We start from the raw sequence: 23,104 nt of genomic DNA, 5'->3' as shown, positions 1-23,104 counted from the left end.
GAAAACTAAAACCGTACATGTTTTTTTTTTTTTAGTTTTTTTAAAAATAGTTATTTTTTTTTTAGTTTTTTTAAAAATAGTTATTTTTAAGCCTTTAACTTGGTCTAGGCTTTTGCAAACGATTTCTTTTTGTTAATCATTTTTTTTTTCTTGGAGATGTAAAAATCTCTCTGGGTAGTAAGTAAAAGTATGTGTGTAACATACTCACATTAAAATTTTTATCCCTTTTTATATTGTAAACTACTTCAGTCATTTCCAAGACTGACTTCATAAGTATATATAAATTATATATAAAATAAAGCGATTTTTAATATCCTAAATATCCCCCACACCTCTAAAAAAATATTTATATGAAATGAAGTTATTTTTATATTGTAAACTGCTTCAGCTATTTCCGAGACTGACTACAGAAAAGTGGTACTTTCTATATATATATAAGTTATTTTAATGTTGTAAATACTCCCATCTCTCCAAAATAATATACATGATATAAAATGAATTTTATAGTATAAGCTGCTCCAACTATTTCTTTAATATAAAAAAGATTTTTTATATTGTAAACAACCCCTTTTCTCCAAAAATATATATGAAGTAAAGTGATTTTTATATCGTAATCTGCTTCAAGACATGTGGTACTCAGTTGCAAGCATGCATCTTACACAACAATGTTATGAGAATAGGAAAGCACTTTTTTTGAAAGTGGAGCTGGGGTGCATATTTTATGGTGTGCAGATAAATGGTATGTTTCATTATCTCCTGACCAGATTGCGCACTGGTAGGAGCATTTTGAATTTCATTACAGTAGAACCCAGGGATACAGTGGCTCTAGGATACGTTTTTTCGGGTTACAATGTGGAATAGGAGGTGTTTCTGGCCACTGGTTATGGTATTTACTCCGCCTTATGGTGTTATTTATAATGTTATTTGATTATATACATGTGTCATTTTTTTTTTCTTTTTACAAAGGAATCTCCGCTTATCAAGACCCAGAGGCCACTCGAGGATAAAGGTTAAAGAGTGTACATTGGTCAAAAGGACAATATCATAGTAACCGTTAGAAGTGTAAATTTGGTAAATTGAATTACTTAAGTGAAACGGCTCATCAAGAACTTGTTTACATTGGACTTGAAGATGGCCATATTGTAGCCAGCTGGAAAGTAGGTAAACGGAAGAGAGTTCCACAGGTGTGTGGTTCTTAGAAAGAAGCTTTGTACATGGAATCTATGTTTAGGTTTAGGCACAAATAAAGAGTGGGGGAAATTATTGATAGTGTTTACAGCCAAACAAGTGTTTCTTGTGAATGTTTGGCGAGGGGGAACCATAGATTGGAGCTCAGACGAGCACTTGCCATGAAAATAACAATAAAACAGAGACAGACTCGCAACGTCTCTTCTGTGAGAAACAGGTTGCGGGGAAGAGAAAAGGGCATGCTCCATTAGGTTACAAAGTCTATTCTGAACTCTGTCAAGGCAGGATAAGGTCTTCCTAGCAGTTCCTTCCCAGATGTGACAGCAATACTCCATCCTTGGACGTATCTGGCTCTTATATAGGTAGAGAATTGCATCAGCAGGTAGATATCTACTTGATCGATAGAAGGATCCCATCATTTTTCCAGTGACCTTAGCAACGGATTTGATGTACGTGTTCCATTTTAGATCAGGAGTAAAGGTCAAACCCAGAAGCTTGTCAAAACATGGAGCCTCCCTAAGATGAGAGCTATACTGTAATGTTATTTTGTTACTAATTTTTAATGCCGTATCCGGGGGTTCTACTGTATTTCTGTGCTGGAAATTGGTTGTTTTTGTTGTAAGACTATCATCTTCTGCCTTTCATGATTTGAAGAGAATGTTAATTTATATTATTTGGATTCTTCAGACTACTATTCTTTTCTTGAGTGTTATTTTCACAATGTTTTGGTCGATGCAACCTCCGATTGTCAAACTCTTAAATTTTTCTGTCAAACTCGGGAATCTGCACAGAATTTCAAATGGAGCCTCTATTTATCTTAACTCGATATTTCAAACACCTTGCATTATTTGTCAAGAATGAACAATACGGAAGTCGTCCATGCACAAGATTTTAATATTCTAAATATTGACCCACCATGATTTGTGGGGGGGGGGGGATGAACAAAGTGCTGTTTAAATGTGTTAATATGGAAAAATGGAAATGGCATTAACCCTATGCAAATTTAACCGGCTTCCTCCAAAGGAGAAAGTTTCATGGGAGTATGAAATTCACAAGCAGTCCGCAGTCGCATGTATATCCCCGAAAGGGGAGATGGCGACATTAGGTTTTTGCCACTCTTGCAGGGAGGTATGGCCATCCTCCTACATACAGCACCTGGAATTCCTAAACTGGTCACCCATCTGGTAATAACCAGGCTCAATGTTGCTTAACTTTGGTGATCTAACGGGAACTGGTGTGTCAATGTGATTATGCCGTATAATGTGCTGATAGGCTGTTATAAGATTCTTATGAAGAAGTTTCTTTGGGGAAAATTTTTGTTTAAAGAATTTTTCTCTTAATAAATCTTCAGATAATAATATATATCAATAAAATGGAAAGTGGTTGTTTTTCTTGTAATATCATCATCTTCTAAGCTTTATGATACAAGAGAACGATTATTGATATTATTTGGATTTTTTAGACTACAGTTCTCATTTTGAGTGTTATTTTCACAACCTTTCAGTCCATGTAACCTCCAACTTTTTTTTTCAGGTGTATCTTGTCGAACTCGGGAATCTTTCTGTCAAACATGGGAATCTGCACTTTATTCCTATTTCAATAATGTAAATTATTTATTTAAAGTTGAAAAGAAAATGCAGACTTGACTAGGATTATTTTTGTTGTTTTGTGCCACAACGAAGACATTTGCTTTTCACATAAGCAGTAGTCTCTTTTTTTTTCTTTCACCAATGACAAAATCACATCACACGTAATCGAGGTGGCATCTTCAAGCTAAAAGTGGAACAAAAAATATGTCTTTTATTATGCCACCTTTGACTCCCAACAACATCTAAATTGCATTATTTTTCTATCCGAAGCTTGGCATAGCATTGTTTCTGCGTACAGTGGGCACGTGCCATCTGTGGCCACTCACCACACCATTAGCATAGGGTCAATCCTACCATAGTCTGCTATGCTGATGAGCTGCAATACTGGCGAAACGTGTCTGTGGATAACTATTTCATATACATAAAATAAAAATTAAAACATACTTATAGTAATAATTATATATAAAAAGATAAAATTTATTTTAATAATTTTTTATGATAATTCAATATTTCAAACACCCTGCATTATTTGTCAGGAATGAATAGTGCAGGATGTTAATAAGCTAAATATCAGAAAAAATCATGTTTTTTCGTGTGTGGGGGGGGGAGTCAACAAAGTCCTGTTTAAACATGTTTAGAGGCTGTTATATATAAGAAATCAATTTCAAAATAAATTTTTGTTACAATCTAAAAAAACAAAAACAAAAACTAATACGTTTATTGTATCATACTATTTTTTTGCAAGTTTGAACCTAAGAGTCCTATCAAAAAATGTCTTTAGAGAAAATTTTTGATTAAAAATTTTTTCTCAAGGTGAATCTTAAAATAATATATAATTTAATAAATGTTCTCAATTTGTTTAAAAATATTTTTATTCATACAATTGTTTCTGTCCATTTTCAAACATACATTTTTTTTTCTTGATTAATAAATTCAAGATGTTTTCAAAAGGTTTCCTGAATTTTTTCCCCATCAAATACAAAAAAAAAAAAAAAAAAAAAATTAAAAACGACTGCGAACACAAAAAAAAAAAAAATATTACTTACACATTCCTTTTTCCCCTCTCGATGCATAAAAATATTTAAACTTGCAACATTTATTAAATATTTTCAGATCTAGAAATGTACATACTTTGATCTATTAGCCTAACTTTTGAGTGAACCTATAGATATTTAAATTTATATATACAGAGTGAAGTTAAAAATGTATACTTTAAGATATACATTTCTTATAAAATAGTCAAAATTGTTATAATAAACTCAATGGTTATAAATTTTGATTCCAGTTGTCTCAAAAAGTAAATTTTTTTTTTTTAATCAATATTTATTAGATGAATATTTATATTTACTTTTTCATGCCTTACACATCTTTCATTGTGCATATAGTCGATGATACAATCACTCAATGAAGATGTATTATTGTTTTCATTCTAATTACCATAAAAAGTTAATCCACAATCATAATTTTCATTTATTTTTTATTAATGTATAGTTTTTTCCATATGTGTTTTACACATGTTTTATTGTGTATATAGCCAATGTTGCCATCACACAAATCATATGAGACACAGAAATATTATAGATAGTTACACATAAGTTGATGGAATAAAAAGGGGGAAAAAATTGCTTCCTGGAAAAAACAGCATAAAATCCAAAATTCAAAAATATTCACACTAGTGTAATTTCTGAATTTTATATTTTTCTTCTCCGAAACAATTTTTTTCTTTTTCTATTCCCTCAACTTATGTGATCGTCTATAATATTTCCCAGTCTCTGATGGCAACATTAGCTATATCTATAATGAAACACATAGACATTTATGGAAAAAGTAAATATAAAAATTTGCACATATATTAAAAAAAAAAATCATGATTGCAGATCGACTTTTTGTGGTAACAGGAATGAAAATTTGCAGTATATAAATATATATATATATATATATACATATGTCTCAATCATACAGATGTGCTTTTATATACACATACAATTTTACCTAACTTGCTACACGTTCATTATATTTAAAGTTTCCGCAATCAAAAAAAAAAAAAAAAAAATTGTCATTATTGAAAATCCCAAAGTAAATGGACTAATTTCTTTTCATAAGAATAACGTTATAACTCAGATTACAGAGAATGAAAAGACATCATTATAAATGAGGGTTATCAACATACCTGCCATTTGCGCCTAGCAATGAAAGTCTTCAGTTTATCAGTGCTCAATCGCTTCATGATTTGACCATCGACTGTATCCAATGCCAACCACTCGTGTTTCAAGCAATCCTGGATGGTCATACGATGGCTGAAAGAGAAAAAGTTTGGGAACATTATGTGTGAATACATATACACATTTTTTAAAATTTAAATTACATATAAAATACGTTTTAAAGATGAATTACAATGCATGAAAAAGAAATAAAATAAAATAAAATAAACAAATTGTTTGAAATTAATATATTTCGGAGTTATACTCTTTCGTCAGAATTTTGTATTTCTTTTTTTCCTCGCCAAGATGTAAAGTTGAAAAAAAAAGTTAATGCAAATCCGTGTGTTATCTGCCGTGTTTTCGAAATGCCAGAAGAATGCGTTTATATAAAGTCAAATGTGGCTTTGTGACGAGGTTCAAATCTTCTGACCAGCAGTAATTATCACTTCTTATACTGATAATTGCGTAAGCACGAAACACTAGTGTCTGTAGACATAAACATAATTGTTAATGTTTTTGTTGGTTGTTTTGGTTTTACGGCATATCAACCCTTTTCAGGTTATTTAATGCCGAATTCAGTGATTTTGAAGAAAAAATTTTTGAATAGAATATATTTGTTTTTTTTTTCAAGTCGGTTTCTATTTAACCCATAGTTGGGACCCTAACAGGTACTACCACTCCGGGTCAGAGTGGACCTGGGAGCCATGGCAATTAAAGAGTGGCTCCACACTCCCCAAAACCCGCAAGCTGGGGCCTCACCATCGGATATAGTTTAAGGTCATATTCAGGACCTTAATGTTTTTGAAAAATATAGTTTATATATGTTAAAAAAAAGACTCAGACTGCTATTCATGATGGCTGAAAGAGAAAAACATTATGTGTGAATATATATGTGTGTGTGTGTGTGATAAATAAAAACATTATGTGTGAATATATATATGTGTGTGTGTGTGATAAATATAAACATTATGTGTGAATATATATATGTGTGTGTGTGTGATAAATATGAACATTATGTGTGAATATATATATGTGTGTGTGTGTGATAAATATGAACATTATGTGTGAATATATATATGTGTGTGTGTGTGTGTGTAAGATAAATATAAACATTATGTGTGAATATATATATATGTGTGGGTGTGTGTGTGATAAATATAAACATTATGTATGAATGTGTGTGTGTGATCAGTAGGGCAAGGACAACAGCATGTTCTTTTCATTGTTTTGACTCTCGAGTGCGTATCCGTTGATATCTTATATGCTTTTATATAGAGTGATGTGGTTCTCAGTTGTCTAACTGTGTCGGATATATACTCGAGAGTCAAAACAATGAAAAGAATATTCTGTTGTCATAGCCCTAGTGATAAACTTAAGTTGAAAAATCAACTTTTTCAATGGTAACGTAATAAAGCACTACTCGGTTAAGAGGAGCAAACAATAGAATACATTAAAAAGATAAAAAGTAAAGTTACATAGATACTTTATTACATTATCAAGACAATAAAGGTCACAGAAGGAGGAATAAGGGAGAAACCTCTTCTGACGAGAAGCACTTAGCTTCGAAATGTCATGGACCAAAGATAATTGATAATTTAATAAAGTTCCTAAGTAGCTTTACCTTTTATCTTCTTAACTTAAATGTATACGATGAGAATAATGGAAATAGTATTCTGACGAGATAAAAATAGGAACAAACCAAGTTATGTGTTCATCAACGTTTCATTTTTATTGTAAGACTTTTTCTGGATGAATGAAATAAATAAAATAAAATACCAGTACAATATTTAAAAATATATTTAAAAAAATATATTTTGTACTGGTATTTTATACATATATACATAATTTTTATTTTATATATATATATATATATATATATATATATATATATATAATAAAAATTTTGTCTCGGCAGCCGTGTCAAACGCATATCTTATTTTTCTTTTATTAATATTATTGGAATTTTTTACCCTTTTCCTTGTACATATTTGTGAATTATTCCATGGATTTCGGCCTTTTGGATTATTTTGGACCATCTTCCAATTATGTGATTTCCTTGGATTTTACTTGTGCGAATGGAAATTCAATTAACTTTCTTGGATTTATATTTTTGGATTTTACCGTCATTGGATAATTTACCTTTCACCAGACTATCCATTCACGTGTAATCATCTTTTTCTTCACCATATTCCTTCTGCTTCACTTTTTTTGTTATCAAGTAAGATCTTTGACTTATTTGCAGTTTCATCAAATACTTTTGTATGCAAAATCCAATCTCGCATTTTGCTAATTCCTACCCTCTGATGAGAAGGAAAGTATTTCTTCGAAACTCCGCGGATTAAGACTATCCACTTATTAAGTGTTTCCTTTTCAGATTAAATATGTTTTTAACTGTTTTTCAAAGTGTTTTTTAACATGTTTTATTAACTGTTTGCTCTTCTATATATATAAATATATATATATATTTCTTTTCTATTCTTAATTTTTAATATAATCTATATTCCACCCCCTGCCATCCCTTTTCTTTTCTCTCACATCTCTCTCTATCCAGGATTTCAACTCTTTGTTTTTTATACTCATATGTAATTTAAAAGAATCTTTTCCTTCTAATTTGTTTTGGCTTTGGGGGTGCTAACTGCCAAAAATGTCTATTTTTCAAAAATTCTTATCCCAAAATGAATCCAAAAATGAGACTGCTCTCCTGGATTCGCAGATAGGCCCTCATACAATTAGTTTTCAGGGTTGACCCCCTTTTTTGCCCTAATGCTCTTGAATTATTAATTGTTAAATATAATGCTCCTGAATTGTTAATCGTTGAATCTAAAAACCTTTCTAAATATTAAAACGTCTCAAATTTTGATTCATCATTATTTATTTTTTTTTTTTTAACCAGATTTGTTTATAGTCAGCTAATGTACTTCCTAATTTCCGGCATATGCTACCGGAAATGGTGACAAAGCAAGCATGTACTCTTTTTTTTTTACCTACGTTTTTCTGATCTCATTCATTTAATAATCATTGAAGAGTGCTTTGCCTTATTTTAATTAAGAATTATTAAAATTGTTTTTTTTTTCTTTAATTATTGTAAACACTTTTTGCGCCTTTTTTTTAAAAACAACTATTGAAAACACTTTTTAAAATATTTTTTTTTTTTAACTATTTGGGGAAGAGTATGTATTGAACACGTTTTTTTATAATGTTTGAACTTTTGTTATTTTGATTTAAATTTTATTTTTATACTTTCAAAAGCATTATATAAATTCAAATGAAAAAAATTTTCTTTTTAACATTAAAAACAAAAACTTACTTTTATAATTTCATAAACATTTCTTATCACATTTCAAATAAAATTAAAACTTTTTAATTTTGTTATTAAAAGTGCAAATAAAAATTGTGTTATTTTCATTGGTATAATTTTGTTAATTTTTATTGTATACTTTTCAATAATATCCTTTTCTTATATTTTATTTCAATAAATCGCTTCACAATAGAAATACTGAAGAACAATAAAAGTGAAGGAACTGATTTGCCTTGTCACCACTCCTGGTAGTCTTATACTGGAAATAACTCCAGATTTATAGGACTTGTTTATTGTCATGACAAAAATGATTTATTAAAGCAACTTACTCTTTGTTTTTGACAAGCAATTTTTGGATGAAGTCTTTTGCCAATTCAGAAATATCTTCAAAAATGTCTTCATCAAAATCATATTTGGCTTGGGTGACATTCACTAAAGTTTCAGAATCCGTTTCTCCAGTAAATGGAGCCCAACCAGATAACCTAGAAATAAAAAGAGTTTGGAATAAAGCAATACCAAAAAAACAATTGGTTGCTTATGTAGATTAGTAATCTTTTAAATCAACACATTTCAGGTGAAAACATTATGTACTTACATGTCATGTAGAAATTAGTATAAAAAAAAAAATATGAAAAATAATCCAGTAGAAAAATAATTACAAGTCAAACTAAAGTTTATCAAATTATCGAGTCTTATTGCATGTTTTAATGTGGAAGAGTGTGCAACCAATTCAGTATGACAAACAAGGGAGATAACCCTTGACTTAAATTAAGAATCCAACATTTTAAAACATTTTTAAAGAATGTAATCCTGGATGATTTTTTATTTTTTGTTAAAAATACATCTAGCACATCTTCTGGATAAATATTTGCAATTTTTTACTAATTTTGCTATGGCATTCAATTATGTATAATAATGGTTTCACCAGAAATGTGTTGGTCTAAAAGATTACCAATGAAAATAAGCATCAAAAAATGATTATTAATACATTGATATTCTAAGTGTAAAATACTCAATCTTATTTTTTTATTTTCTTTTAATTTCAAAATCGTTTTAACATCAAAGCCCATTTCTTTATATACACAAATCAACGGAATAACTTGCTCCACGCCTCAACAAAGAAAACCGCCAGAGGAAGCCAGACAACAAAAGAAAAATCAAAATACAAAACACAAACATCACAGCAAACGCAACTCCGGCAGCATATAAACACAAATAATTATCTCACAAAACACTGCAACAGGACTAGAACACATTCACAACTTTCTTAGCTTTAAATTGATATAACACATGTATACAAACATCAAACAGACTCCCCCCACATTAAAACACAAAAAACAAACACAAATAAAAAGCGAAAACGCCCACTAGCGATAAAACTGCCTTTGTCTACATCTACGTTCGCCAAACGGGTATAAAAATTACAGCATTTTAAATAAGCAGGCAGATTGGCCCAGCGTGTCAAGCTGTGAACCTCGCTCCATCACCTGCCAGCGACAACAGCTATTAAAATTACTGCGCCAGCGCCGCACCCATATCCCAGACACCAGAACAGTACACCACATTCCTGTCATCGCCACCACCACATATGTAATCCAGACACCAGAACACACAAGCCACATTCTTGACATCGTCGCCTCTGCCTCAGCCTGACCTAACACCAGATCGTTGCCGAGTCATATTAACACCTGACCAGCATTCCAACCACTGCAAGAACATCCTGCAGTTCGTTTCACAATTATTTTATCTTTAAATAAAAGGTTTTTCATTCCAGAATGATTTCTATATATACTATTTATTCAAATGAAAATCCACATTCAAGAAGTAAACTCATTTACATATTACATTAAATAAAATCTATTTTAATAATTATCTCCTTGTTATTAATTCTTTGTTTTAATAGAATTGTTTAAATTGTTCTATTTCGAAATATTATTTAAAATTGATTTATTGATTTTTTAATTTAGTTTATATTTAATTTATTTTTTTAATTTAGTTTATATTTAATTTAATTTATTTGCTATTATTACTTGTAGTTTCATCTATTTTAGATGTACTGATTCAATTTACTAATTCTTTTATTTGGTACTGCTCAAATACAACAGAACCTAGGTCTTTGATTCACTATCATTTAAAAACAACAGAAAAAAAAACAAAGAAACCCTTTTTACTTACAGCACATAACAAATGACCCCTAAGCTCCAAAGGTCAGTGGCATAGCTGATTTCATCGTAATTGACAACTTCGGGGGCGATGAAGTCTGGCGTTCCAAAAAGAACCTTGATACTGTCTCCAGGTTGTAAGCACCTCGCCAAACCAAAGTCGATGATCTTAATCAAATTGTTGCTCTTTGCAATGCACAGGATGTTTTCTGGCTTGAGATCAAGATGGATGATGTTCTTGGCGTGAAGGTAGCAGACACCCTCACAAATTTGGTGCATGAAGTGTGCACAGTCCGATTCTGTTAGGACAAAATCGTCGTCAACAATCCGTTCAAACAACTCACCACCGCAAACACTGAAGAAAAAAAAAGAAAAAACTAAAATTGCAATTGTTATTTAAAAATAAAGATAAAAGAATGCAGACACAGTTTAAAAATGGGTTCTTAATGGTTCCATACATTTCTAGAAGATCTACTTTCCCAGGCTTTACCTTCTCATTCTTAGAGAAGAGTTTAGTTTATTGCTAATCGAATAGGGCACTCTCACTGGTTATCAAATCTTCCTAGGCAATTTTTGCCTGACCAGAGTGCTCTTCCTCTACAGCAGTGACTTCAAACCCCACTTTTCCAAACTTGAATTACATTTTCCCACTGAAGGAGACAAATAAGTTTTAGTAGGATTTGGAGAGGTGCTAGCCAAGGTAGATAACTCCTACTTCAAATGTGTGAGGTTGTTTGTCAGAAAGAGAGAGAGAGAGAGAGAATTTTGTAAATGGTGGAATGAACACAAGTTTATTTATTTTGTGCTTGTAAAGACTCCTGAACTTTTAAACCAACACATTTCAGGTGAAAATATTACATACTTACATTTCATGTCGAAATTAGTATAAATTCCAAAACTGATGAAAAATGATCCAGTAGAAATTACAATTAAAAATAGAATTCATCAAATTACCGGGTTTTATCATATGTTTTAATATAGAAAAATTATGGGGCCAATTCAGTATGACAAACTTATCTCCCTTAACTTAAAATAAGGGTCCACAATTTTTAAATAGGACACAATTGTGGATTTTTTTTTTTTTTTTTTGCTAAAAATATTGGATCATTTTTCATAATTTTTGAAATTCATACTAATTTTGACATGACACGTAAGTACATAATGTTTTCAATGTGTTGGTTTAAATAATAATTAATCTACACAAGCATTGTTTATTGACGCTTATGTCAACGAATACTTAAATCTAAGGAAGATAACCAGTATAGACATAACAAAAATAAGCATATTTTGCAAGGTATAATTTGGGATGCTTATTAATTAACGTACACAAAACAAAAGGTAAACAACCTTTTACAATGAAACGATTTCGGTCAAGATCAAAGTGTAGTATCTGTTCTTCAGATGCTGCACTTCCATTTCTTGTTCTCTTTCGGTGGAGGAGCAGTCCTTCACGACTGAGACAATTTTTTATTTTTGTACCTTTTCTCCACATTAAAAAACAACCCTGGTGTCTAACTCTGTCCCGCGGGGAGGCATAGTAAATAGGTACAATGAAACGATGGTAATTAATCAAAAACAAAAATAAACTTGTTAATTAACAAAAACAAATTTTTTTTGAAGGAGATTTTGAAGTATTTAAATCGTTAATTTAATTTTTTTTTAAACGAAAATAAAAAATTAAAAAATTTGTTTTTCTTTATTTTAGGTAATCAGTCAGTGTTCAAAGATTCTGATCAAGATAAAATATTCGTTTTTTTTTTCTCTCTTCTTTTTTTCATTGGCTAATTGGAGAACAACTTCTTGATTGTTATTGACGATTTAAATACTTCAAAATCTCCTTCAAAAAAGTTTTAATCATCCTAACACTGACTGATTACCTAAAATAAAAACAAATTTCTTATTTAAAAAATGTTTTATTTTCGTTTAAAAAAATTAAAATGACAGTTTAAATATTTCGAAAAAGTTTTTATTTTTCTTAATTAACAAGTTCATTTAATTTTTGTTGTTGATTAATTAACAACTTTATTTAATTTTTGTTGTTGATTAATTAACAACTTCATTTAATTTTTGTTGTTGATTAATTAACATGGTTTCATTGTAACAGGTTGTTTACTTTTGTTTTGTGTACGTTAATTAATAAGTTTATTTTGTTACTTAACATAGTTATATTTTTAAGTTTGTTGATTAACTTGTTTTCTCTTTTAAATTTCTGGGACTAACTTCACCCGGTGCTTGCAGGTATAATATTTGTGTATATTTGTTTTTACTGCTTCGGCAATTTCTGGAACTAACCTTGTTTGATCGCTAACTTGTTTCCTTTTTGTAAACTGCTTCAGCAATTTCTGGAACTCGGCTAGTAATCGTGTAATTATTTTTATTTTTTTCATTTAACATTCTTTCATTATTCTAATTATTTCAGCGTCCCAAATTATACCTTGCAAAATATGCTTATTTTTGCTATGTCTATGCTGATTATCTCCCTTAGATTTAAGTATCCGTCTACATAAGCGCCCGTTTATTTAATCAAACTTCAAATTCCACTTTCTTAAACTTGAGTTACAATTTGGGATAGAAACACTATTAGGTGCTAGCCAAGGGAAGTAACTCCTGTTTCAGAAATGTGGAGTTGTCTATCATTGAGCGAGACAGTTTTGCAAATGGAGGAATAAACACTAGTTTATTTCGTGCTTGTGAAGATTGCTCATCTTTTAAACCAACACATTTCAGGTGAAAACATTACATACATAAGCTGGGGTTCTTATCAGGTTCCAGTACACCAGTTTCAAGGTTTGAGTCAAAGTGTTCTCTATAAAGATTTCTTACTTCAACATAAACTCGTCTAGCTACCACCATTGTAAAGAATTTTCCTTTCTTCCTGTGTACTTAAAATTAAACAGAACTTCTATGAACAAAGTTTCTTTACAAGAATTCCCTATCTTTAAAATAATACCACAGGGCTGCTTCATAGCTGGCTATAACATGGTGCTTAACCAACAATTAGCTTCTATCACCTTTCTTATGAATTTCTAATCTAACAAGTCCTTCTGCATTACCTGCCAAGCTCCATCTGCTATTGCAGTGTTGCTTCCCAGTGTTTGTTTTATAAAATGTGCCTCCAATCAAGTTCCTGCATGTGTACTCTGCCTTAATACAAATACCCTTGACTAGCAAAATCCCATCTCTTTATGCTAGAGATCCCTAGATGCTGGAAGATGTTCTACTCTAATCAATTTTTGTCTGAAGCCATTTATTTTATAAATTACCTTCCTGCTTGTAACTCTATTGACATGCAACAATTTAAAATGTGAACAAACATGGAGATTTTCAAATCAATCTCAAATGCTTTCAAACAATCAAATTCAACCCAATTTCAGCCATCATCTCCAACCCTCAAAGTCAAAGTCCCACCATTAGTAGGCACAAAATAGTAAAAGTAGCAGATCCCGTTCACAGTGAAAGGCCAAGGAGAGTATGGCAAAAAGTAAGAAGGATGGATTTGAGAGAAAGATAAATAAAGACCTAGCCAGAGATAAATTAGTTTAGAAGTTAATTTCTTGAAGTTGTCCAACACATGCCAACATATAAAATGGACATTAAACTGATAATTGTTAATAAGTTTTGTACACAGATACTTACAATTCAGTGACTATAATAAATCCAGTGGGAGACTCATATGCATCCCACAAACGCAACACTTTACTGTGAGTCAATCCATTCATGATGTTGATTTCATTTCGCACATCAGGTTTTTGTTTCTCTTTGCATTTGATTATCTTGGCGGCCCAAAGTCGGTTTGAGGATTTCTCAATGCATTTGTGGACAGTTCCAAACCGACCTCTAATAGCAAGTAGAAAAAAAGATATTAGTTTTACAACTGCGAAATAGAAACTTTTGAACAAGATTTTTCTATTTATTTGCAGACTGTTCATCCTCATCTTCACAGTTATTGTTTCACAATATTTCAACAACAACTATGGAAGGCAGTAATTACTGAGGATATACTCAAGAGACTCAGCATTCCTATCCTGTTGTGGTTAACCACCTGAAGAAGGCTAAAGGAATAGTTGACTGAAACGATGTGAAACAACAATTATAAAGATGAGGATAACAGTCCGCAAGTAAATAAATATACAAATTACTCATCTCAAAGGATTCCAATAAAAAAAAAAATAATATATAAGGATTTTGCTAAAACATCAACTTCAGATGTAGAAGACCTGAGAGACAAGCAATAAAAAAGGAAGAAGTTAACGGAAATTTTTTTAAATAAATTAAAAATAAAAGAAAAAAATAGTAATTTATTTATATATATATATCTCAACTCAGAGCAAGATAGATCTTGTATATCGAACAATTCTTATAGAATATTACTGCCAGTAATATTTTATAAATCTTATAATCACAGGCTTCCCTACCAGCTTGATTGTTGGACAATTTTATTCTGAAGTATATGTATATATATATATATATATATATATATATATATATATATATATACATACACACACGTTCATCTTACCGCTTATTTTTTTTATGTGTGGTTATATATATATATATATATTAACATACAGAAAAAAATAGTTTTCTTTCTGTCCTCTGATGAAAAGAATAACAAGAATAGCATTCTTTGAAACTCCACGGAATAAGGCTTTGTAAATTGCTTTTTGGAGTATTCAGTCGAACAATAAATTTTGATTGTAAAGTTCAATTTAGAGTTTTAATTTTCTTTCTCTTTTTATATATATATATATATATATATATATATATATATATATATATATATATATATTATATAGAAAGAGAGAGAGAGAGAGAGAGAGAATAAGATAAAGTGTAAAGTTACATGGGAACTTTATTACATTATTAAGTCAATAAGAGTTACAGAAAGAGGAATAAGGAAGTAACCTCTTTAGGCCATGGCATTTCGAAGCTAAATGCTTCTTGTCAGAAAAGAAAAAGCCAGCATTCTACAAAAGTAAAGGTATATAAAGAAAGAGAGAAATTCATGGAGCTGAGACGTTTAAATTTGAATCTATATTCGTTTCTACTTATTAATTTTATTTGCAATACTTACTTGCCAACCTTATCTTGAAGAATGTAAAAGTCTTCGAAATTTTCAGTTGAAATTTTTACATCTCTTCCGTCGAATATTGATGTGTCTGTGGTAGGAAACGGAATATACAGATGTATATGCATAAAGAAAGACAAAAAACAAAACAAAAACAAAATAACTATAAATAAAATATAACCAGTTTAAAATACACATTTAGCATATGCAGAGATTTATTTTCAATTTATTTGTGGTACCGATCAGCACTGGGTACACAAGAAATCTATAATATTTGGTTTAGCATTCATTATAGGTATCCCTAGCCAGGTTTTTCTTTATCCATTTTTGTTTTAAATCCACTCGTATCATTTCCTCCAATGTTTTCCTTCGTTTTCCCTTACCAACTGACCATGCTATGTCAACTGCTCTACATGTGCAAACATAAGCATTCTTGTCCATTTTCTCATTGTGACCAAACTAACAAAGTCTCACTATACTGTTCAGCTTTAATCTAACTGAGGTAATCAGATCTAAGCTGGTCTTTAAGACACATCATATATTCGTATAATTTCTCTCCATGCAATACATGTCTTAAATCATCACTGAGGAATGATAAAATAAATTATGATTAACATATTTTTGAAAGTGTTTTTTTTTTTTTTAATAATTTCTGGAGAGTAGAAACTGGACTTTGGATTTACTTTCTTGTAATTCTTGCTTCATCTTATTTTGCTCTTTAATCCTCACATTCTATGAATGTTTTTGACAAAGGGGGAAGAATTGCTGTTCTCAGGGTCAGCTGTTGTTTTGAGTGAGTGATACGCGGATATTTTCAATCTTCTCATAGTATTCGTCATCATTCAGATATCAATCTATCCATCTCAGTAATCCTTATCCTCCAGTATTTTTTAATCTTGATAGTGATTTATAAAAAAAAAAAAAAAAAGTGCTTTCATTCATCATTCATTAAAGGTAATATGTGACTGTTAAATGGATTAGTAACAGTTTCTAATTCTGAAATGGACTAAAAAAAAATGCAAGCAAAAATATGCAAACTAAAATTACGTTAATTTCAAATTGATTACAAATTCTAAAAAAAAAAAAAAATAAAATAAATAAATAAATAAAAAAAAATTAAAAGAAAAAGACAGTTAGTATCAGTGGTAAAAAAAAAAAAAAGGGCGTATATGAACATCTAAATAAACTGGATATGCAATCGGTGGATTTGCTGATCAAAATGTTATTTCAAATACCAAACGTAGACAATCTAAAATAAAATGCGTCCTTTCTGAGTGTTTAGCCATAAAATTACTGCTTTAAATGGACAGGCAGATCAATGAAGAGTTTCTTTATCGAAATGCTTATAAATATCTCATTATTTCTACAAATAAAAAAAAAGTAGAATTTTTGGTGCTTTTCCAGTGTTACAGTTGGATGGAACATGGCTGTTAAACAGCAAAGAAAGCTTTATGCTATACTCCTTAGCATATTTTTGTTTTTTCCCTTCCATTAACTTCTTGGTACGAATATATTTTATTTTGCTTTATTTTTTTTCTGAATATACTTATTCTGGCTAAGAAAATTTTGAGAGTGTAAACATTTTCCTTTATCGAAAGAAATTGAAGAGAAGTTATGTTCAATTACATCATTTCTTTAAACAGCAAATTCGGTTTTTTACATTATACCTACATTTCATCAAATTTTACATTAATTCATTTGGTAGTTTTGTTTTTACAAAATAAACTAAACTTAATATTATGCGGAAAAAACGTTGCCATAATTACGGTATTCAAGGAAGAGAATCCTTTTTTTTTCGCATCTAATTTAATTTAAAATCTGGGCGCTTCTACACTATTGGGACGAGATTTTGTAGTCCATAAATGGAGTTTTTAGATAAAAAAAAATAACAATGATTTCAACTGATTTTTTTTTGTCAATTCTGATAAATTACAATGTAAGCTTCCAAAATATGCAGTCGAAATTACCTGAATATTACTGAATTATTTAAAAAAAAAAAACACTCAATCGTAGTAGCAGGTGAAAAATTGCTGCTATTTTGTTTAAACAAAAACGGAAAATTACCTCCCTTTTAAACTCGCCTGTGTCTTACGATCGTTTTCATCAAATTCTGTTTTTTTTATTTTCTTTTAATAAATAATTTTCTACCTTACCGATTTTCATCATTTTTGGATATAATCATCGTAAAAATACGAGGAATACGCAGATACCATTGTTTTCATGTGAAATTCAACCCAATAGTGTAGAAGCGCCTAAATCTGTTTATGAAGAGGTATATTAAAGGGAGTTAAGCAGTGATGAAATTGATTTAGATGTTGACAACCTTACCACATGATATCAAAAGTTGAATTTATTTTATAAAAACAAAATTACTGGATGAATTTTATGTAAATTTTGGTGAACAGTATTTATTATCCCTGACAAGTATGTAGATTATAAAGATTTCTTGCTATTTACTGTCTAACAGTCATATTACATCCAGTTATAACAATGAGAAGGACCAATTATTTCATTTCAAAAAGATCATATTTTTATATTTTAATCTTTTCATTACAAGCCAAAGTCACAAATGCTATTTTAATTTGACATACACCAACAGAATTTATTATAAACTAGCGAGGGGTACCCGGCGTTGCCCGGGTGTTTTTCGGGGTATGTGAAAAAAAGCCGAAGCGTTGAGGACGCGCAGTTGGAAAATAGTAAAGTGTTTTAAAATAAAACAGGTGCGCGTTTTTGATTGACGTGACGGCGATAGGTATTCAGCAGTTATTTTGTGCAGGACAGTTTTGAATAAATGGGTTTGTTTGTTTTTAAAAACCCGCTCCCTCGTCTCGATATGACGAAGTCGACATTGAACAAACTGGCTTTCGGCCTGTGATTAGAGTCGAGTTTCGCTTTTTTTTATACAGAAAAGCGAACGTAATGCGTGCCGATGCGGGAAATGTGGAATAATTAAGGTTTGAAAGTGAATAAAATTAAATAGAGAGGCGAGCTCTGTGGATAATTCGTAGATATTACAATTTATAGATGATATAAAAAGTTTTAAAAAGTTGTGAAGCGAGCAAGCGCTTGTTTGAAAGAAGCCTTTTGCGGACATCGAGGAAAAGCGAACGTACATACATACATTTTCGCTTTTATATTTATAGATTTCAGTTCTAGCACTAAATTGCCCCTGCATTAAAAAAAACAAAAAAACTATATCATGTATATACTTATAACAGAAGGAAAATATCTTCCAAAAATCATGTAAATTAATCAAGGAGTTTTACTGTAAATAAAAAAAAAAAAAATTTTATGAGTAACTGAAGAGGTACTGTCTTGCTTCACCATTTTGAAAGCAATCTCAAAATCCAAAGGGAGATAACTCCACAATAATTCGTGAAATTTATGTTGTAATGTCTACACATTGCTATTAATTGCTTCAAAATTATTTTATTTATGAAAACAAAATTACTTGATCAATTTACTTAATTTTTGGTATACAATAATTTTTTACCATCACAAGTACGTACATCATACAGATTTTTTCTTTTTTTTTTTTAATATAGAAGGAATTCTGGACGAGAACCTAAATTTTTTTATAAGCTACTGTGGTGCATCAAAACATAAATATCTTCTTTAATCCAAGAAACACAAAATAAGTGAAATTATTTTCTTTCAAGAAATCATATTTTTTATGCCTAAGTTTTCCATATTTTCTAATGATCTTAAAAGTACAGAGGAAAAAAAAGTTTGCGAAAAAAAAAAAAAAAAAAAATTACAATGGATAAAAACAAAATTAAAAACTAGCTGTTCCTATCAGAAGTTTTTTTTTCATATTTTCTTTAATTTTTTTCATGCTTTATTTTTATCAAATTATTTTTAAAAAATAATTTGACAGTTAAATTCCATTTTTGACATCATTTGGTCATTAAATTAATTATTCAACCAAATTTTTGATGAAACTATAATTACGTTATTTTTAATATTTATTCCTAAAACTCGATTTTATTACAAAACTGAATCTACCCGAATGCATTTCCATTTCTTTGTAAACAAGTTAGCTATTTTAATCTATTTATAAATAGTTGAAAAAAAATAAAAAAAGAGCCACAAAAGCACTGAATGTCCCCAGGGACGTGAACCAGAATTTTGCTAGGGTCACCCATACTAGGTTAATTTATATTAAGAACAATGGGCTCCACATTTTGGTCAAGTTTCAGAAAAATCAAATAGATATAAAGTTATGGGTAAAACATGTCATTTTTGGCCATTTTGGGGCACTTTTGACCTCTTGAGCCTTTAGGAACGCAACGGGAATTTTGGAAAAAATTTTTTTTTTTACTGTGCACATCTATTACATGAAATACAATTTGTGGCAAAATTTCAGGAAAAACTAATGGATAGTTATTTGGCAATCGTCCAGACGCACAGACGGACGCACGGATGCCACTGAAAAGATAGGTCCCTCTCTGATAAATCGGGGGGACCAAAAAAAAATAGAGACCCTTTGAAATCTGAAAACATTTTAATTATTGAATAGAAATTAATTTTTGGTTTTTGCATTAAAGTATTTAAAGTTTTGAGAGATATTTACATCCAATAATGTTATGAATAAAGATTAAAAACACACTAACATCACAAAATCAGTTATAGTTCTATAACTTTTATAAGCAATCTGGTTGAATTCATAATTTTACGACCAAATGGTAGAATGACACTGAAATTAAACTTTTGAAATCATATGTGAAAACAAATTTTTTAAATTTAATAAAAAAAAAAAAATGAAAGTAAAAAGACTCCTGGATAACGCCGCGTAGGTACACCTAGTTTAAGACAGAGTAAGACAGGGTAGATCATGCTTACCTTCCACATGCAACCTGACAAGCATACTGTCATTACCCCACTTGTTGGTGACAATGACATTATAGACTCCCTGGTCCGTGGGTAATGCGTTCTGGATTGTAAAGTGACCAACGCCACTTTTATTGTCTATTATAAGACGATCATCTAAAAAGGAGAGAAGATGAAATATAACCGGAAAGAAAAACAACAGATTAACAACCTTCTCTCGTGTGTGCAAGCTATCTATATCTTTCTATCTATCTACGAAGTGCCTTCAATAAGTTTCCAGGCATTTTTTTTTTTGTACAGGCATTTCAAATTGTCGAATACTCTTGAAAATTCAGTATGTTATTGCTATACATCTTATGAGACGACTGGCCAATTTTTATGATTTCACGTTCAAATGAACAGCTACAGTAGGAATCGGAATACACCCTACTAAAGCCTGGTCGTCACAGCTGGTGAATTTCAAAAATGCAATCTGGACGTGAGGGCACGTTAAAAGAACGATATTAAAATTGTTTTAAACTTGGAAAAAATACCACAGAAATGTATGAAATCCTTTACACTGCTTTTGGATTGTTGCATGAATTGAACATCAGTTTTGGAGTGGCATAAGAGATTCAAGGAAGGCAGGGAGTCTGTAAGGAATGATGAGTGGTGGGAGGAGTAAGGAAGGCAGAACATCAGAGTTGATTGGCCAAATAAAGAATTTCATGAATAAAGACCGTCATGTGTCTATAGAGACAATAAATGTACAGTTTGATGTCAGTGTGGGAACTGTACACACAATTTGCGAGGAACTGAAGATGCAGAAGATTTGAGCAAAGTTTGTTGGAATGCACCAGTCCACAACTCCATCCTTGTCACAAAATATTTCACGAAGATGAGCATCAAGACGGTTTCTCACCCTCCCTACTGTTCAGAATTTGCTCCCTGTGACTTTTGGTTGTTTCCTAAACTCAAGGAAAACCTTAGAGACTGTCGTTATGAGACACTTGAGATGAAAGAGGCTATGATAAGGGTCATTGACATGCTCACACAAGAGGACTTCCATGAGGCCATCCAGAGGTTGTTGGAACGGTACAACAAAGGCATTGCAGCCGGAGGAGATTACTTCGAAGGGGACTAGAGTTTCATGTGTGTACTATCAATAAAAGTGCCCATACAAAAAAAAAAAGTCTCGAAACAGAACACGCATTGCATCATTCATATATATATATATATGATTTTCAGAATGTGAGAGATTATATATAATAAATTCCACAGCCAAACAACGTTACAGCCCACAAGAGCCATGACAGTCAACGAACCGGAAGTCAAAAACTAGATTTTTATATATATATATATATATATATATATATATATATATATATTTTTATATATATATATATATATATATATATATATATATATATATATATATAATATAAAGCTGAACGTCTGTGTGTGTGTTTCTGGTCACGAACAGGCTCCTATATGGTTGACTATTATAGAAAACTGATCACATATAATGATAGATATATCGAGACACAGGAATGCGTATGTTTGATCTGGCATAATGATTCATTAAAATTGTGGGGTCTGCGTACACACCTGGTCCACAAAGTATGGAAATAAAAAATTTAAAAATTTAAAAAAAAAAACGTTTACAAGTGTTTTTGATATACATGTACATAATACTTTGATAAGTATGTTTTAACTTAAATAAGGATGGTATATTAAAATTGTGGGGTCTGCGTTCGTGGCTGGCCTCCATAGAATGGAAATAGGCACAAACTTTAATAAAGACTTTTCATATCTATCTGCGTAAGTATACTTTGATAATTATGTTTCAGTTTGAGGAAATATGGTATAATAAAATTATGGGGTGTTCGTTCGCGCCTGACCTCCATAGAATGGAAATATGTCACAAAGTTTAACAAGGTTTTTTTATATAGATCCACAGAATATTGTGATAAGTGTTTCAGTGTGAATAGGTATGGTATAATAAATTATGGGGTTTATCTATTTTATTTTTACTTTCATCATATTTTGCTTTGGTTTTGAATTCAAAGCTATCTCTTTACAACCCTTCCTATCATACTTTCATAAATTAGAGTCCATTTTCTGTAGGCTGTTTTTGAACCCAATCAACGACGGATACTTTTGCTAGTGTGTATATATATATATATATATATATGTATATATATATATAATGAATGTTTCTCAGAGTTTCCAAATGTTTATTTCATACTAAAACCAGACAGTCAAAGTCTTGGGTATACTGATGTACACTTACCTGTCGAACTGAGGTATGGTTTTATACATTTTTAAGAAGGCTACTTTCCCAGGCTTTACCTTCTCACCCTTGGAGATGGGGTTAGTTTATTGCTAATCGTCTAAGGCTGAGTATCGAAGCTTTCTAACCAATTTTTGCCTGGCCAGATTGCTTTTCCTCTACAACAGTGGCTTTAAACTTCACTTTCTCAAACTTGAGTTAATCTTCCCACTGTGGGAAGGAAATAAGTTTTAATAGGATTTGGGAGATAGACACTATAAGGTGCTAGTCAAGGGAAATAACTCCTGTTACAGAAGTGTGGAGTTGTCTGCCCTTGAGACAGTTTTTTGTTATTTATTTATTTATTTTTTCTTTAAATATTTTGTGCTTGTTAAGACTGCTGATCCAACTTATTTCAGGTGAAAACATTATGTACATACATGCCATGGCGAAATAAGCCGAAATTCTAAAAATTATATTAAATGATCCAGTAGAAAAATAATTACAAGTAAAA

At 30.7% G+C, this 23,104-nt stretch overlaps 1 protein-coding gene across 12 annotated transcripts in view; it reads right to left on the bottom strand.

Annotated features, from left to right (window-relative positions):
• The window catches only part of LOC145241644 (myosin light chain kinase, smooth muscle-like), a 224,373-nt gene that overhangs the window by 76,070 nt on the left and 125,199 nt on the right, over window positions 1-23,104 (bottom strand). For 8 of the 12 annotated variants that reach the window (XM_080104782.1, XM_080104777.1, XM_080104772.1 and 5 more), the window contains 6 exons: window positions 20,352-20,495; window positions 15,513-15,597; window positions 14,075-14,275; window positions 10,452-10,793; window positions 8,606-8,758; window positions 4,948-5,074 (listed from right to left, as the gene is read on the bottom strand). In XM_080104782.1, coding sequence (XP_079960908.1) covers window positions 4,948-5,074; window positions 8,606-8,758; window positions 10,452-10,793; window positions 14,075-14,275; window positions 15,513-15,597; window positions 20,352-20,495 — 1,052 coding nt within the window. The remainder of the gene's footprint in view (window positions 1-4,947; window positions 5,075-8,605; window positions 8,759-10,451; window positions 10,794-14,074; window positions 14,276-15,512; window positions 15,598-20,351; window positions 20,496-23,104) is intronic. The other 4 variants (XM_080104781.1, XM_080104783.1, XM_080104773.1 and 1 more) reach the window with 1 other exon arrangement.

Source organism: Euprymna scolopes, chromosome 20, assembly GCF_053919585.1.
Source record: "Euprymna scolopes isolate OS-2025 chromosome 20, ASM5391958v1, whole genome shotgun sequence".
NCBI classification, from domain to species: Eukaryota; Metazoa; Mollusca; class Cephalopoda; order Sepiida; family Sepiolidae; genus Euprymna; species Euprymna scolopes.
The sequence above is the reverse complement of the archived record's forward strand: the minus strand, read 5'-3'. Positions and strand labels throughout refer to the sequence as shown.